This window comes from Podarcis raffonei, chromosome 3 (genome assembly GCF_027172205.1).
Source record: "Podarcis raffonei isolate rPodRaf1 chromosome 3, rPodRaf1.pri, whole genome shotgun sequence".
NCBI classification, from domain to species: Eukaryota; Metazoa; Chordata; class Lepidosauria; order Squamata; family Lacertidae; genus Podarcis; species Podarcis raffonei.
This window is the reverse complement of record NC_070604.1, coordinates 79363375-79379360: the sequence shown is the minus strand read 5'-3', so window position 1 is coordinate 79379360 and position 15986 is coordinate 79363375. Positions and strand designations below refer to the sequence as shown.

The window sequence follows — 15986 nt, the reverse complement described above, 5'->3', positions numbered from 1 at the left end:
ATATTATATGCAGTACTATGCATATAATTTGCATAGTATGTACAATAACCAAATGCACATATATGCAATAGATGCAATAGCCAAATGTTATATAAATGGCAAAATGAAAACCTTTTTAAAAGGTTCTGGTCATCCCCATTCAAACCTTTGCCAGAATATTATGGCCACAATCTAGAAAATTATGCCCACAGAAAGTCTTTGAAAATATGTTTCTCGAACAACTGCTCCCCTGTTGCCCCACAGGAAACTGCTTTTAAAAATTAGATTTCAGAAGTCATTTGTAATACAGCATGCAAGTCTGCTGTCCAAAGGAAAATAAAGCAGATGTTCCACAGGAAACATGGAAGATTTTGGATATGCTTAAAGTTATCTGGAATATAGCTTACTACTTCTAGTAGTGGTGGTAGATGAAGGGACTAGAAGGGGAAAAGCTTTTCTTTTTAACTTCCCCACTTCTGATTTGAAAAATAAATAATAGTTCAGAACACATTTAAACTACCCGTGGCATACTTGTTTATTTTGTAAGAAAGATCAAGACCATTAAAAAGAATTTAATGTTAATTGGAGTTAAATAGAATTAGCTAAAACATAAAATATAAAGAAAGTTACAAATGTTGCGTACATTGGTCACCACAGATTTACTTGGGAAACAATATTGGTCTTTATAGTTAATCAAAAGTTAGTACTTCAAATCACATGCTGGTGAGGTCACTTTTAAATTAAAGAACAGATCTCTGATAAAAGAGACAAATTTACCTAATTACCATGGGAGGGAAAGACATAAGGATCATACTGTGAATATGGAAACTTAATTAGTCAGGCAAAGAAATCAAAGCACCCTTTGGAGGTAACTGTATATTACAATTGTGTATTACAAAACAACCCTCAGTGCAGAATAAACAAATGTGGAACAAGCAGGTTATGAGAATGGGCATTTAAAAATGTGATTTAAAATATAAGTTAAAAGACAAAAATATATTCATGGGTAAATAAAACTATTAATAGGTAAAGCTAACATAATTAGCAATATGAAAAGACACTCCATACTTCCCCTTTTGAAAAACTTTCTGCCCCGACTAGGGAATTTCTGGAAGTAATAATAAAAAGTAAAGTAACAGATGAAGCAAAAAATGAAAGACCAAAACAATGTACTTTATGTCACATATAGCTTTGGAGAAAAGTGGAAAACATTAAGACTTGATGGCTTTTGATTTAGGGCCAAACAACACACAAAGTCAAACATGTCACCTGGAACTGTGTGAATATTTTTTAAAGTGTACACAGCAGTCATTTTGAGACCCAATCAGGATCTGAGTAACATTTCCTCCTGCACTGTGTAGTCTCATGAACAACTCCAAAGCTGCTAATTGGCATGGGAGGGAAGCTCTATTATTGTGTCAGTGGCATGTTTCAAAATATAACTGCAAAAAACCAGTCTAACTGGGAGGATTACCGTAAATCATGTTGACTTTACTCTGGTGGTAAGGTAAAGGTAAAGGGACCCCTGACCATTTGGTCCAGTCGTGACTGACTCAGGGGTTGTGGCGCTCATCTCGCTTTATTGGCTGAGGGATCCGGCGTATAGCTTCTGGGTCATGTGGCCAGCATGACTAAGCCACTTCTGGCGAACCAGAGCAGCACATGGAAACGCCGTTTACCTTCCCACCGGAGCGGTCCCTATTTATCTACTTGCACTTTGGCGTGCTTTCGAACTGCTAGGTTGGAGGGAGCAGGGACCGAACAACGGGCGCTCACCCTGTCATGGGGATTCGTGGTGGTATGTGCCATTAAATTGTTAATCTCCTACTCATGGACAGCATGGAAGTTTTAGATGAAAGCTAAAGAAAATCATTGAGTTATCCCAGCAAATACTGTGGATCTCTGTATTAAAAATACTTATGTATGCACTTCCGAGTTGTTTTTCTGTAAAATACACATTCTGAACAAAATAGATTCCTGTGTCCATAATATTTTCTCCATACTGTACTATTGTGGTAGGAATCCCAGATTCCCAAATTGTCACAATGCTACAAAAAGTATATTTGAAAGCCGTAGTTGAGTGCCTTTTTAAAATACACTTTAAGAAAATTAAAATATATATATCTAACCTGTTCCAGATGAAAAAGTACACTAGCTATATCCAGGACCCTTTCCACCGTCTTCTCTGGATCTGAAGTAACTTCAGTCCTGTTTGGTAGATCTTTGTAAAGAGCAACCTGCCACCTAATGGCGGGATCTTCAAGCTGCAGGAAGAAGGGATTTTATGAAGAACGTAAGCATTAAAAATATGTATCAACTTGCTAGGACCATTATAATCCATTCTTCTAACCAGAACTAGCCTATGTGGGTTTGTCAAGTCTTACCCCATCTTTTCCTCCAGAATTACTAATGCTGGGCAAATAATCAAGTAGCAAGATACAACCTACAGCAGGGGGGAATTTATATAATTCACACCTCCGAGACTAATACATGGACCAAAATGTAGCTATCCTTTCAGATTTCACACTTTTCCAAATTTTGTGATAGAGTTATTGGCTCAAAAATGTACTGAAATGTTTAAAAATGCATATTTTAGAATATATTTTTAGAAATCTCAGTTAAAATACATATTTAAATACAGATAGACACACATGCACTGCAGATTAATGTGGAAACGGGGTGGACAAGTGCAAAGCTGACATGAACTGGACCAGTCCATCCATCCCTACCTCCAGATGTTGTTGAATGACAACTCCCATCATTCCTAACCACTGTTCATGTTGGCTGGGGCTAATGAGACTTTGAATTCAACAACATCTGGAGAACCACAGGTTCCCCACCCTTCTCAAAGGGGATAAAAAAAGCTGTTTTGACTTTCTAGTCCTTTACCTTGAAAGTTCCAGCTGCTACCATGATAGCATGATAGTTAATGAGTTTCAGTGGTCCCTTGGTTAAGGGCAGATCATAAATAGCATTATAAAACTTCTTAAATTAGGCCAGTACTATTTCAAAGCAGGAGTGTCTACCTTACTGAATACAGCAGGGCTTAGCTCTGAATAAACATTCATAGGACCACACACGATGCAAGAAGTGGCAAAAAAAAGCACCCCTGACCATTAAGTCCAATCATGGCCGACTCTGGGGTTGCAGCACTCATCTCGCTTTATTGGCCGAGGGAGCTGCGGGGATTTGAACTGCTGACCTTCTGATCGGCAAGTCCTAGGCTCTGTGGTTTAACCCACAGCGCCACCCACAAAGTGGCAAGTGAACAGCAAATAACAGATAAGAGCCAGATGCCGGCATAAATGAGGCTACAACTTAATTGTCACAGAAAGAAGAGATTTGGTGTAGGCATGGATTGAATGATCAAGCAGCACGTAGGTTACTCTCTTGTACATAAGCTTGCAAACATAAAATACAGCATTTCCCCCAACCATGCCTCTAATCTACTCCCCATCGTTGTCATGCAGATACCAAGCAGCCAATATCTCCATTAGCTCAAAGACAGAACTTTTCAGTAGCTTAACAGTTCCAACTGCTGCAGGATAATTAGCCTTCCAGATATACAATATGATATCTTGTTCTTTTATTGTATATTCCTTTCATATTTATATATTGTTCACTGCTCTGAGGAGCTTTGGAGCAAAAAGTGGTGGGTGGGTGTCTGTGCATGTATATTAGGATTATTCATTAATTTATATACTGCTTAATACCAAGATGGCTTTTAAGACATATCTACGAATCATTGTATATTGTATAGAATATTGTATATTACAGTGATTCAGAAAAGGTTCTGCACGGCAGTAGCACGATGTGGAGGCATTAAAATAAAAGAGCTCTCCATCCATCATGTAGATTGCAGAGTTCCTGCGCAAGGGCCAGTTGCTCCCCAAAAAATGCAGTACAGTGGTACCTCCGGTTAAGTACTTAATTCGTTCCGGAGGTCCGTTCTTAACCTGAAACTGTTCTTAACCTGAAGCACCACCTGAAGCTAATGGCACCTCCTGCTGCTGCTGCTGCGCCGCAGGAGCACGATTTCTGTTCTCATCCTGAAGCTAAGTTCTTAATCCGAGGTACTATTTCTGGGTTAGCGGAGTCTGTAACCTGAAGCGTCTGTAACCCGAGGTACCACTGTAGTGTCATAGAAACTTTCCAGTTGAGGGTGCAATATACATGGTAAGCAACTCTTACATATTACAGCTGCTTCAAAGAGCTGCTGCCACACAGCAGCTTCCAGCAGATGCGTGAAACATTGCAAAGGTTAATTGCCACTAAGCCAGTAGCATACTACTCCAAACAAACCACAATGTGAAGCCAAAGTCTGTTTGAGTGCAACCATCACAATCCCTGGTTCACAAGTAACACCAAGTCAAGGACAGTGATTTGTTGCTCCTTCTAACATTAGGGAAGGAGCAAAGCAGAAGTAATCTGTGAGTACACTCTATAAGTAGAAAACTAAACTGGATATTCCTAAACTATGTGCTTTAACCTAAAAGGCCATTAAAACAGCTACACAAAGGAGTGTTAGTTCCTATGAAACACAGGGCAAAGCATGAGATATTTGACTCTTTTTAAAACAAAAAAACCTCAACTACACAGATGGTATCATGAACACCATACAGAAGATGTAAGGGGGACCAAGATGCAATACTTTAAAATTACCTTGCCCTGTAAGTGAAGGTTATTACGTATAATATCTCGAACTTCATCTTCTGTGTCTTTCTGCCAAGAAAATATACATATTATCAATAGCTTCATTTTGTTACAAGCATGCAGTTCTGAAAATGCTATATAACAGATCTGTAAGTTAATCATATTTGCCAGTAGTCAAAACAGAACAGGCTATATTCTGAATGGTGGTGGTAAGACAGTATATGGTATATTAGATTGTAGTTTATTCTGTTACTAATATCTGCCTTAGGTGTGGGTGGCAATTGCCCTGTTAACTGTGGAAACAACTGTAGTTGTGCATGTGTTTCCTTTGAGTATGGTGTGCAGAAGACCTCTGGTGCTTTTGAAAACATTAAAAAAGAATACTTGGGGGGGGGTCCAGTTCTCACTCATCCAAGTCATTTATAAAGATGGCAAACAACAAAGGCCCCAGAACAAAACCTTGCGGCACCCCACTTGTCACTTTTTCCCCCAGGATGATGAGGAACCATTAAAGGGGGCCTAGTTGAAAACTGTGTTATTTGTTTCATATCCCTGTCTGCTTCATTAAACTTTGCAGTGCAGCCCTACATATATAAAAAAGTGATCGCAGCTCTATGCATCCTGTCTGCAGTACCCAAATCCTGTTTAGTGATGGTAAAACCACATCATTTTTATATGGTCAATTTATGAAGTGGGTGAGTGAGTGACACGGCTGTGATGGGGCATGGCTGATTCACCACTGGCTCCTTCCCATAAGTAAGCCCCATTTAGTGCAAAGGAACCTCCTGCGCCCCTTTGCTGCAACCTTGCCTCTTGCATGCAGGTGCCCCGTGCTACTGGGAAATGTGGCAGCTACCAACACACCTGAAAGCAAGAAGCAAGCAAAGTTGAAAAGTAGGGAGAGAGGATGGACTTGGGGCTTCCTCGGTCATGCAGTCCTACTCACTGAGAAGCTACACTGAGTGCAAAGGGACTTTCTTTCAGGTAAATTGGCCCAGAAAGGAGAGGAAGTTGCGCTTGGAAATGGACAGAAGCTTAAAGAAAATGAGGCAGGGGGTGGTAAAGACGACACGATCTGGTTCTGGGCACTGCAGAGAAATTTGAGACAAAGTAAGAAACCACATATGCCAAACACACCTCGCAGGATAAAGCATTTTCCCTATAGAAATAATTATGAAGAATGGCAGGTATTGAAAAATATATAGGACAAGTAAGAGGGAACACATCACCTCTCTGCCAACCTAGATATAAAAGCAGATCTGTATAGTTAACCTACCATACTTAATCTGTTTTTTGCCAGTGCAATTAGTTCTTGGTCACCAGGGGCACAAATATTTAGCCCAACAGGCAGAAGTCTTTTTAAAGCTGCCACAATAAGGGAAGTCTGTGTTGAATAACGATCACCTTTCCGCTTCATTTTTTTCCTTTCCTGATCAGAAACAGCTGCCTGCAATATATAAGAAGAAATCATTTTCAAGTTGTGAAAAGAACAATTGGTCTTACCTGAAGTGTAGTTTTGAGAGTGGGGTGTCGTATCCAATGGAATGGAATGGATGTTCACCCTGTTGTGAGACACTAGACAGGAGCAAAGACTTGTGGGAAGTAGGCTGGACTCCCTCAGTTTTCTGGATTTGCCAAGCCAAGTACTGACAGAGTCCATAAAGAGAAAGAAAATACCTGCCTACTTCCCCCTTCTGGAAATTTCTATAATAAAATCTCTAAATTGCTAAGTATCTGAAAGGCAAGGAAACACAACACAAGGAACGTGACAAACTAGCACTCAGGTTAGGCCATATTCCTCCCAACACTGTATAGCAGAGCACCCTATGGTTGGGTCCATTGGATACAATGCCCCATTCTCAAAACTACACTTCAGGTAAGACCAGTTCTTATTTTTAGTTCGTGGGGCATCATATCCAATGGAATGGGACATACCACAGCGGAGTCACCAATTCAGGCAGGTCCCATTTCTGCAATACACTGACTATAATACCTGTTGGAGCACCGTAGGACCAAAGACTGCCTGAGCTGAGGACAGCTGGTCCAATTTGTAATGTCTGGTAAAGGTGGAAGATGCCAACCAGGTGGCTGCCCTACAAATGTCCAACATGCACCAAAATGTGAGATGGATGGGGTAATTTAAGGGAATGATAAGGCAAGAAAATACAGGCCCTAATCCATCTCGCTGTTGCTTTGGATAGACAAGTGAAAGGATACAAATATAGAGTCAGTATTTTGGAAGGATTTTGTACAATATAGGTAGACTTTGAGAGCTCTGTGCATGTCCAGGGAGTGCCAGGCTTGCTCCTTAGGATGTTTTGGATGTGGACAGAAAGTCGGGAGAATCAGTTCTTGTTGGACATGGAACCTAGATAGCACTTTCAAAAGGAAGGAATGGTCTGAACATAGCACCATCTCATCCTTGTGGAAAATACAAAGATGTTTAGGTGTAGAAAGGGCTGAAAACTCTGACACTCTGCATGCCAAAGTGATTAACACCAAAAAGAGAACTTTGAAAGAAAGGATAAGGGAAATCTAAAGAAAAGGGGGGCTTCAGAAACTAGTAAAAAATTTAACTGAGTCAGGACAGCTGAGAGGAATGAACTGTCTGCATCTAGACAGAAGGAAAAACTGAGGGAGTCCAGCCTACTTCCCACGAGTCTTTGCTCCTGTCTAGTGTCTCGCAACAGAGTGAACACCCATTCCATTCCATTGGATACAACGCTCCATGAACTAAAATACGAAAACAGTCACCTATTCAATATAGTTGACCCCCAAAAAAGGGGCACAGGAGGAAAGATTATCACACACAACAAAAACCAAGACTCTAAATGGAATCTGGACTAATTTTTATCATTCAAGCATTTGTTTTAAAAAGATGATGGAAACAAAGGAAGCAACAAGAAGCAACAAGCAACTATGAAGATTATCACCATAAATCCTACACTACTCCATCATAAACATGAGTAGTCTGGCAAGTTTTCAATATTTGCCACACTTGCGAGGAAAAGGCAGATGAGCATTATGAGCAAATGTGTAATTTGGAGAAAGTTGGACTTGGTTATTAATCGCTTAGAGGTTTTATTACTATCAAGCAGTCTATACATTTTGTAAAATAAAGAAACAAATGGAAAAACACGTTCCAAACTAGAGGAGTTTGCTTCCAACCTATACCAATCCAAAATTCTTATTCATCTCTAAACCAAGTATTCTTAGAAAATATGGTAATGGTATAAAGAATGTATATGAAATGTAAAAGATTATTAATTCCAAAATTGTTTTTGCTGCAACAACTTAAAGCAAAAAAGGGGATTGGTCAGTATATGCTGAGAAAATTCCATACAACTTCTGTAGTTTTATATACCTTAGACATCTTGGACTTTGTATCAGTAATAAGGAAAGACATGTTGTTGATTTCATTCTGCACAACAAAATTTTGTTCTTCCCTTTTAAAATTCTGAAATTGTATAAAGAACATTTTGTTAAATACACAAATTAGAAATCAGAAGACACCCTCAATCCTTCTTACTCGTGTGTGGAAGAATCAACCCACAATCCCTGGTTTAGAGTAATGTCTGAATGAAGGACTGTGGTCTGTTTTGCTACAAACAAACATAAAGCCAAGGTTTGGTCTTAGTTTACCAATCATAGTTTGAGGAAACCAAACCATAGCCTTGTTTTGGATATAATTCTGAACTAGGTATTGTGGTTTGAGTCCTCCATGCACTAGGGAGGAGGAGTAAAACAGTCAGGTAGTTCATCATGAATGCATCTGTTAGCTATGGTTAACCACAATATGAAAACTGGGCCCTTCAAACCTTACTTCAGGACCTGTATAAAGTTTATCTTAGTCATCAAGACCTGTATAAAGTTTATCTTAGTCACTAGATTCAATTTATAATATAGTAAATTAGGCATTTAAATATAGTATAACTAACCTTTACCAGTGAACAACAGTCGTCATTAGAGATTGAACTAAATGTAGGTGCACAAATAAATATTTGCAGAATCCGCAAATAAATATGACAGTGGCGATACAATACAAGCCTAATACAAATGAACTTTTTGTAACATTTTAAAATGTGGAAAATGCTATATATTGTATACTCTGTTCACTCTTCCTAACAATCCTGAGAGGGCACAGTAGCTTCCATCTTAAGTGCCTCCACTGAGAAGTTTGGGCTTTAATTCAGGTCATATGCCTTTTTATTCACTGAATCACATCACTGCATTAATACAAACATCTGCTAGGAAATAAATGCACACTCACATATTCACTAAGGAATTGTATAAAACTGCCACCAGTTAAACAAGGTATGGACTTTTCAGAAATGACACCTTCCACAATCTCTTTAAAATTATTCCTTGTTTAATGTCTGCACGAAACTTTCCTCTCAACCTTTTGGTTCCTGTCATATTGTCTCTCTTTCCATATCCCCTACAATGATGGGCATTCTATCTGTTTTGCTATAAACAAAAATAATGCATTTACATGGGATTTTGACCAGTAAATGAATACATCAGCAACCATACGAAACAGGTCCTCTGCCTCTGGATTAGGTTCTTTTAGCCACTTTGCTCTGAAATTAAATAAAGAAAAATGTTTTCCATCACTTTTATTATTCCAAATAAAGCGGTTTACAAAATTTTCATAGAGCATTTACCAAAGTCTGCATTTATCTTAACTTTCTGGACTAGAGATTGTACTTCCCCACCTGTTCTCTCCACTATTCAGTTCTGATAAAGAGTGAGGAGTCTGGGTGTGTAATCATTCTGGCAGAGAAGAGATTACAACTTGTGGATCACAGACTCACGGAACCCCAAAATACTGCTTTGAGGTGTGTGTTTTTCCATCAAACTGAGTATAGATAATGAAATAAATAAATGAATAGATTTATAAGCCATGTACCTGTTGTAGTCCACAAATCTAATCAACAATGGGTAGAAGGCGTAAAGGTCCCGGGCCAATATTGTGAACTCATCTAGGATGAGGAGTTCTGCCTCAGACATATCTCCTCGACCTTCTGCTCTTAAATGTTCTTCATCAGATATAACCATTGCAGCTTTTTTCTTCAGTTTCTCCATCAGTGGCAGAAAATGCGTTTTCAGGAGCTGAGGCTTCACTTTGCTTATGATAGGCTGAGAAAACACTATGTAAGGAATTCATTAATTTTATAGCATACTAATATATGAAACTATACTAAAAGATGTTGCATTCCCATAGTAGGTATATTATATTCCAATGACTACTCTCTTCCTCCAAACATCTATTTCACTGTCAAGGACCTGGTTCAGTTCAAAGGCATGCAAACCTGGAATCGCCTACTGAATTCTGTTCAATTCCACCTATATCCAGTCTTTTGCAAACTCTTGTCAATTCTTTGTTCCTATCACTAGAACTACTTACACTGTCTGATAATTTAGAATACCACAGCCTATTGTCCTTGCTAGTCTTTTCCATTTAACACTCTTCAATCAATTAGAAATCTGTCTGCTGAAATAATCTATGTTTACATTTCTCTATTTCTTATTTCTTTTTAATGTATCCTTGTTCGGCTTAAAATCCAGAATTGTATTAAGTATTTGCATAGCAATGGAATCCAAGCAAAAATAAATTAAATAATTCATATTATTATTTTTCTTTCATTTTACCTGCTAATTTCTTCATCCAGGCTCCCTCATCTATGCCCAAATTATTATGTATGATTTTCAGTATATTTCCTAGAAGGGTATTCATATGCTCTGAAGTCAAAGCCGTGCAGCACATTTCACTATTGTCAGGATTGCTTTCTGGTCCATGCTCCCACCAGTGTGACATGTAGCTACAGAGCATTGGCAGTACAACTTCCATTACATGAGGCATTTGTGTGTAGCGAATGCCAGATTCAGCTAATTCCACAATTTCTTCCATTAGCTTCTCCAGAGAAGGAATGTTCGGAGAAAGTTCTTCTACACTGTTTGGTAAGCTAAGACCTAAAAGAAATAATATCAGTAACAATTAAAAAAAAACTTTACTTGACACCAATAATGAACAAACTCTTATATTTATCCTGATCAGATTTTTCCTTTCATACATCACTAGTATTTTAGTTAAGACATAAATACACTTTTATCCACATTACAAAGAGATGTGATTTAATATCCATTATTATTAACATCACTTAATGGTTCTTTGTTCTAATAAGAGGTTTATAATTTTTGTTAAATATGCAAATAATATTATTTACCTTAATGCAATCTAAAAGTAAATAATCAAAATGAATTGAAAGCATATATTTGAAACCTTTGTTCAAGCAACCCTCCAAGCCATGGCAACAAACTATATTTTTTAGTGTTCCTCCCTCTTCCTACTCCTTCACTCACACATGTTGTTTCATTAAATATTATCTTACTTCATCAAAACATAGTTTACTATTACATTCAAAACACCAAACCATTACAATTAGAAAATTGTAATTTGGGATCAAACTGTAGCTTGCAATTCATATTTGGAAGCCTCACTCATCAGTTCAGATAATAGCCGAGTTGTCTTTAGATCAATAAAATCTCCTTATGAGTGAGAGGGGAAGATAAGAGGAAGGGGGAGGATTGTGATGGAGCCCAGATTTCAAGAACTTCTGGTGCATATTTATAATGAGCTTTCACAACTATGAATTTATCACCCATGAGATCTAAAGCAGGAAATAATGATGTTTTGTTTAAAACAAGGTTAACCTCAAATCATGGTTTATTAAACTGGTTTATTTCAAAAAAAACAACCCAGTTTGTTGAAATAACAACAATTTAGAGTTCAGATATCAACTACTGTTAATCAAAAACTAAAGAAAAAGCTTCTACTCTTCTCCTTATGCCAAATAAGTGAGCCCAAGGCCTGCTGTTCATTCTCATCACAATAAACCATGGTTTATTATGACATTTGAACTACCAATGTATCAACCATATTAACAGGAAGTCACCTTGATTTCAATTGAAAACTCTGCCTCTTAACTCCATATTGTCCACTGAAGACAATATGCCTTTAGAAGTTTAGGCACTCGCCAAGGAACTAAGCAAATATAAAAAAGCAGCAGGCATTAACACGTAAGAAGGTCATAAAATGAAAGGCATCTACATAAGCAGTGGTGTCTGGATAATTTATGGAATTTATGTTGGAAACCGTTTTTTGTACCTGTTCTATCTCTTGTAGTCTTGGTGTTGTAAATAGAATGTGTGTTGTGATGGTTCAGATGCGTTTCTAAGAATGCCACAGGAAAGGCACCAGCAAAAGCAGCTAAGCATTCGCCTAAAGCTGAGCGCTGCCTGCAGAATCAAAAATTCAAGTTAGAGAAGCAGCAGAAATAAATAAACCACCCATTGAAAGCTCAGGAGAATATAATTATCTTCAGCTGGAACCAGAAAGCCAGTAGACACCAACTAATATTCTCAACAGAGATACAACCAGTGAAAGAGCCCTATATGCAATAATTGCCATCCACTTTATTTCTGAAGGCAACAGACCTCAGAGCAGGGAGTTTGATGCACAACTTAAAAAACAAGGCAGGTTCACTTGATACGGCCTTTATTTATTGGGGATTAATAAACTAAAGAAAGTAGCCATTTGTTGGGTCTGTAATTCCATTACCTATGCCAGCTGAGGATGACTCTCATCAACAGCTGAAACCTCGGAAGGCAGAAAATAGCTATTACCAACGAACTAAACTTGATCCACCAGCTGTAACTATTCCTAGGAAATTGTGCACTTGCTATTATGACACATGTCATAGTAACCTCTAGTCTAGGCTAGACTACTGTAATGTGGTGTGCATGGGGCAGCATTTGAAAACTGTTTGGAAAATTAAATTAGTTCCAAAAGTACCATTGGTACCCACTTGAAGGGTAGTTTTACATTGCTTTGCATATGCTGGATGAATGGTTAAAAGAAAGAGACAGGTCTTTTCAACAGCAGCATCCTAATTGTGGAACCCAGGAGCAGTGCATTGGTGCATCCTGACACCTGTGCTGCTGCTGCTGTTGCTGCTGCTGCTGCTGCTGCTGCTGCTGCCGCCGCCGCTTAGCTGGATGGGCTAGAGCAGCAAGGTCAGAGTCATCCAGATGCACTGGCAAGACCACTGCTGCCAATCTGGTGCTGCCACCAGTTTCTTCCCCAACCTCATCCCCCACCCCATCCAGGCAGACAGTGATGCCATCCATGTCAGGAAGTTGGCTCCATGGCTCACCAAATGCACTATTCCTGTAGAACCCCTTCCTAAACAGATCCAGCAAGACAGCCTGGCATTTTACCTTTAGAAAGTGAATTAAGAATTGTTTTGTTCCAGTAGGTCTTTGGAGACGAGCACTTTTTGATTACATGAACTGGTGTAAGTGTTTATGTCTTCAATCTACTAGCCATATTGACCCCCTTTCCCCCCCTTTCAGCTCTTGATTTTATATTGCTGTTGTTGCTGTTTGACATAATACTGTTAACTCCACTAACGGCTCTATAGTGCTATGTTTGGCAGGATGGGAAGTTTAAAATGAGTACACAGTTTCATTCACTGAAGTGACTGATAAAATTTCCAGATTTGCAAAAGAGGCAGGATTCCACCCTAAAAGTTCACAAGACATTTTTGGTAGCATTTTTGGTGTTTCCCTCTTACCGCTCCACATAGATACTCTTGCTTGTCCCCAGAGCATACAAGCTGGCCAATATTCTGTAACAAGAGACTTGAACATCTTCCACTAAAGAAAATGGAAATAAAAGAAAGCATTTTAAAGGCAAGTCACTTCATCGATATGCAAAACACAGCTGAAAAGGCAATGTAAATCTTTCAGGAAACTATTTTAAACAATGTTAAGTATTAAAAGGTAAAGGTACCCCTGCCCGTACGGGCCAGTCGTGTCCGACTCTAGGGTTGCATGCTCATCTCACTCTAGAGGCCGTGAGCCGGTGCCGTCCGAAGACACTTCCGGGTCACGTGGCCAGTGTGATGAAGCTGCAGCTGGCGAGCCAGCACCAGCGCAGCACACGGAAACGCCGTTTACCTTCCCACTATAAAGGGGTCCCTATTTATCTACTTGCACTTAAGAGTGCTTTCGAACTGCTAGGTGGGCAGGAGCTGGGACCGAACAACGGGAGCTCACCCCACCGCGGGGATTCGAACCACCGACCATACGATCGGCAAGTCCTAGGCGCTGAGGTTTTACCCACAGTGCCACCCGCGTCCCTTAAGTATTATGTATGGAATTATTATAATATGCAAAAACAAAAAAATGATTCCATCATGAAATAAAAGTTATATTGTCACATCAAACATACCAAGAATGAGTCTAAATTCTAGGACACAAAGGGTTGGAGCTGCGGAAAGCTGACTTTCCTGCCCCCTCCTTCCCTCTCCCTCAAGATGTCTTTCCTTAAGGGCAGGGGACCCTCCTGAACATGATGGGTTGTAGCCCAGGGAAGAAAGCGGGTTCCTGAAAATCGCATGGAAAGTTGAAGTGCCACTCATGGAAGGTGCCACCACCTCTTTTGCAAGGATCACATCTTCCACCACAGTCCCCTGCACAATAGCCACCCTCATTCAGCAGGCGCTCCCAATCTGAAACTGCCAGGGGAGGCGGTGGCAGGAAAATCCGCTTCTACCAGCCTCATTTCCCCAGATCATCTGCCGCCACCTTATTCAACCTAATTCATCATCATAAGAGGAGTGGTGGCAGCCACAGAACCCTAAATTGGCCAGCTGTTCTGGGAATCTAAATCCTGGGAGCAGGGATCCCAGGACTGGTAGAAGGAGGAGCCAGTAGAGCAGTACAGCTGCTGCAGTCTTAGAGTTGCCATACATCCATATTTTCTTGGACATAGGAATACCACAGTTGGCAGCAGTGTCTGTGCAGAAATTGGGCAAATGTCCAGGTCAAAAACAGCATATTTTATTTTTTCCTTGATTGTGTCCGAAAAGCTCAACAACTATGGGCAAACTACTTGGCTCAAAAACGTTTCTGTCCAGCTTTTCACTGCTTGAAATGTGGCAACCTATGCAGTCTGTGGCTTGCCTGAGCCACCCCATCCACTGTCTCTTGTCCCACTGAAATTCACAGTGCCATCTGTCCGTAGTCAAACAAATGGCAGTGTCATGACATTTCCATTTTTCTTATATGTGTAGATAATCACTAATCAGAACTGTGGCAAAGGCAGAGATAGAATATTTAAGTTAATAACATTAATCCTGGGGTCTTTATGCTAAAATTATTGAGACCAACTGCAACTAAATCAAGGCCCTGCCTACAGTAAATGCCTGGAATATTAGTAGCCAGGCTTTATTAATGTCAAACACAAAATATTCAAGACTTGGTGATATAGAAGTACCTCATATTTCTATTTAAATACCTACGTATTAAATCTTCTCCAAATTGATGCTGTCCAATGTGTTCAAATAATGAAGATAGCACTGGCAGAAGAGCCATAGTGGTATAGTTAATTATTTGTGTCACTCCTTTTGGCTGAGTCCTAGTGTGCGTAAACTGCCCTTGCTTAAGATTCTCCATTGTCTTCTCCAGGTCCTCTGCAGCGTTATCCAAAAACGTCCTCAAAGCCATCTTGACAGACTCCAGTCCTGTCTTCATCACTGTCCTACATATTTATATGCACATAAAATAATATTAAATTATGTAATATACAAAAGGAATCAAATTCCTTAGTCCCCACAATATATAAAAAAGAAGGGTGGAGACCTGTGAAAAAGCTCTTTAGCAATCAATGTAAGTAATGAGAAAAATGCACAAGAGGGCAGCAGCAGATCATGCAACTATTGCATTAATCATACCCATGGTAGATAAAATACTGTATATAACATATGGCCGTTTGGGCTGATTTTACATCGACAATATTTACACTGCATTGTTGGAACCAAAAAGGCAGGCTTATAGCTTCTAATAATAGCATGACCCAGCTATTTTGATCAAAACTGACATTTTTGAGAATAAAATGAGGTCAAACCAGTACTAAAATTTAGTGTCAAGAGGATGAAAAATGTTTCAGCATATTTCATTTATCTATTTATTTATAATGACCCATCAATGTCCACAGGGCTTTATAGAATACAAGCAAAAAGGTCCCAGTTTTAACCATTTAAAGCAGGCTCCCTCAAACTTGGACCTCCAGATGTTTTGAGACTACAATTCCCATCATCCCTGACCACTGGTCCTGCTAGCTAGGGATCATGGGAGTTGTAGGCCAGAAACATCTGAAGGGCTGAGTTTGAGGAAGCCTGAAACAAAAGATTAGCTGTTTTCATTAGGGAATAGACATGGGCATGGGCATGGATACATTTCTCCTGATTGAAGTAATTACTAATACTTTAGATTAGAAACAATTCTCC

The 15986-nt window shown here is 39.3% G+C and overlaps 1 protein-coding gene across 19 annotated transcripts in view; it reads right to left on the bottom strand.

Moving 5' to 3' along the window:
• The window catches only part of RYR2 (ryanodine receptor 2), a 252769-nt gene that overhangs the window by 58682 nt on the left and 178101 nt on the right, over positions 1-15986 (bottom strand). For all 19 annotated transcript variants that reach the window (XR_008329619.1, XM_053382604.1, XM_053382607.1 and 16 more), the window contains 10 exons: positions 15000-15238; positions 13269-13350; positions 11801-11931; positions 10285-10605; positions 9542-9782; positions 9125-9212; positions 7997-8089; positions 5909-6079; positions 4642-4701; positions 2109-2243 (listed from right to left, as the gene is read on the bottom strand). Coding sequence is in view for 18 of the 19 variants with exons in the window: in XM_053382604.1 (XP_053238579.1) it covers positions 2109-2243; positions 4642-4701; positions 5909-6079; positions 7997-8089; positions 9125-9212; positions 9542-9782; positions 10285-10605; positions 11801-11931; positions 13269-13350; positions 15000-15238 (1561 nt within the window). In the remaining variant the exon portion in view is untranslated. The remainder of the gene's footprint in view (positions 1-2108; positions 2244-4641; positions 4702-5908; positions 6080-7996; positions 8090-9124; positions 9213-9541; positions 9783-10284; positions 10606-11800; positions 11932-13268; positions 13351-14999; positions 15239-15986) is intronic.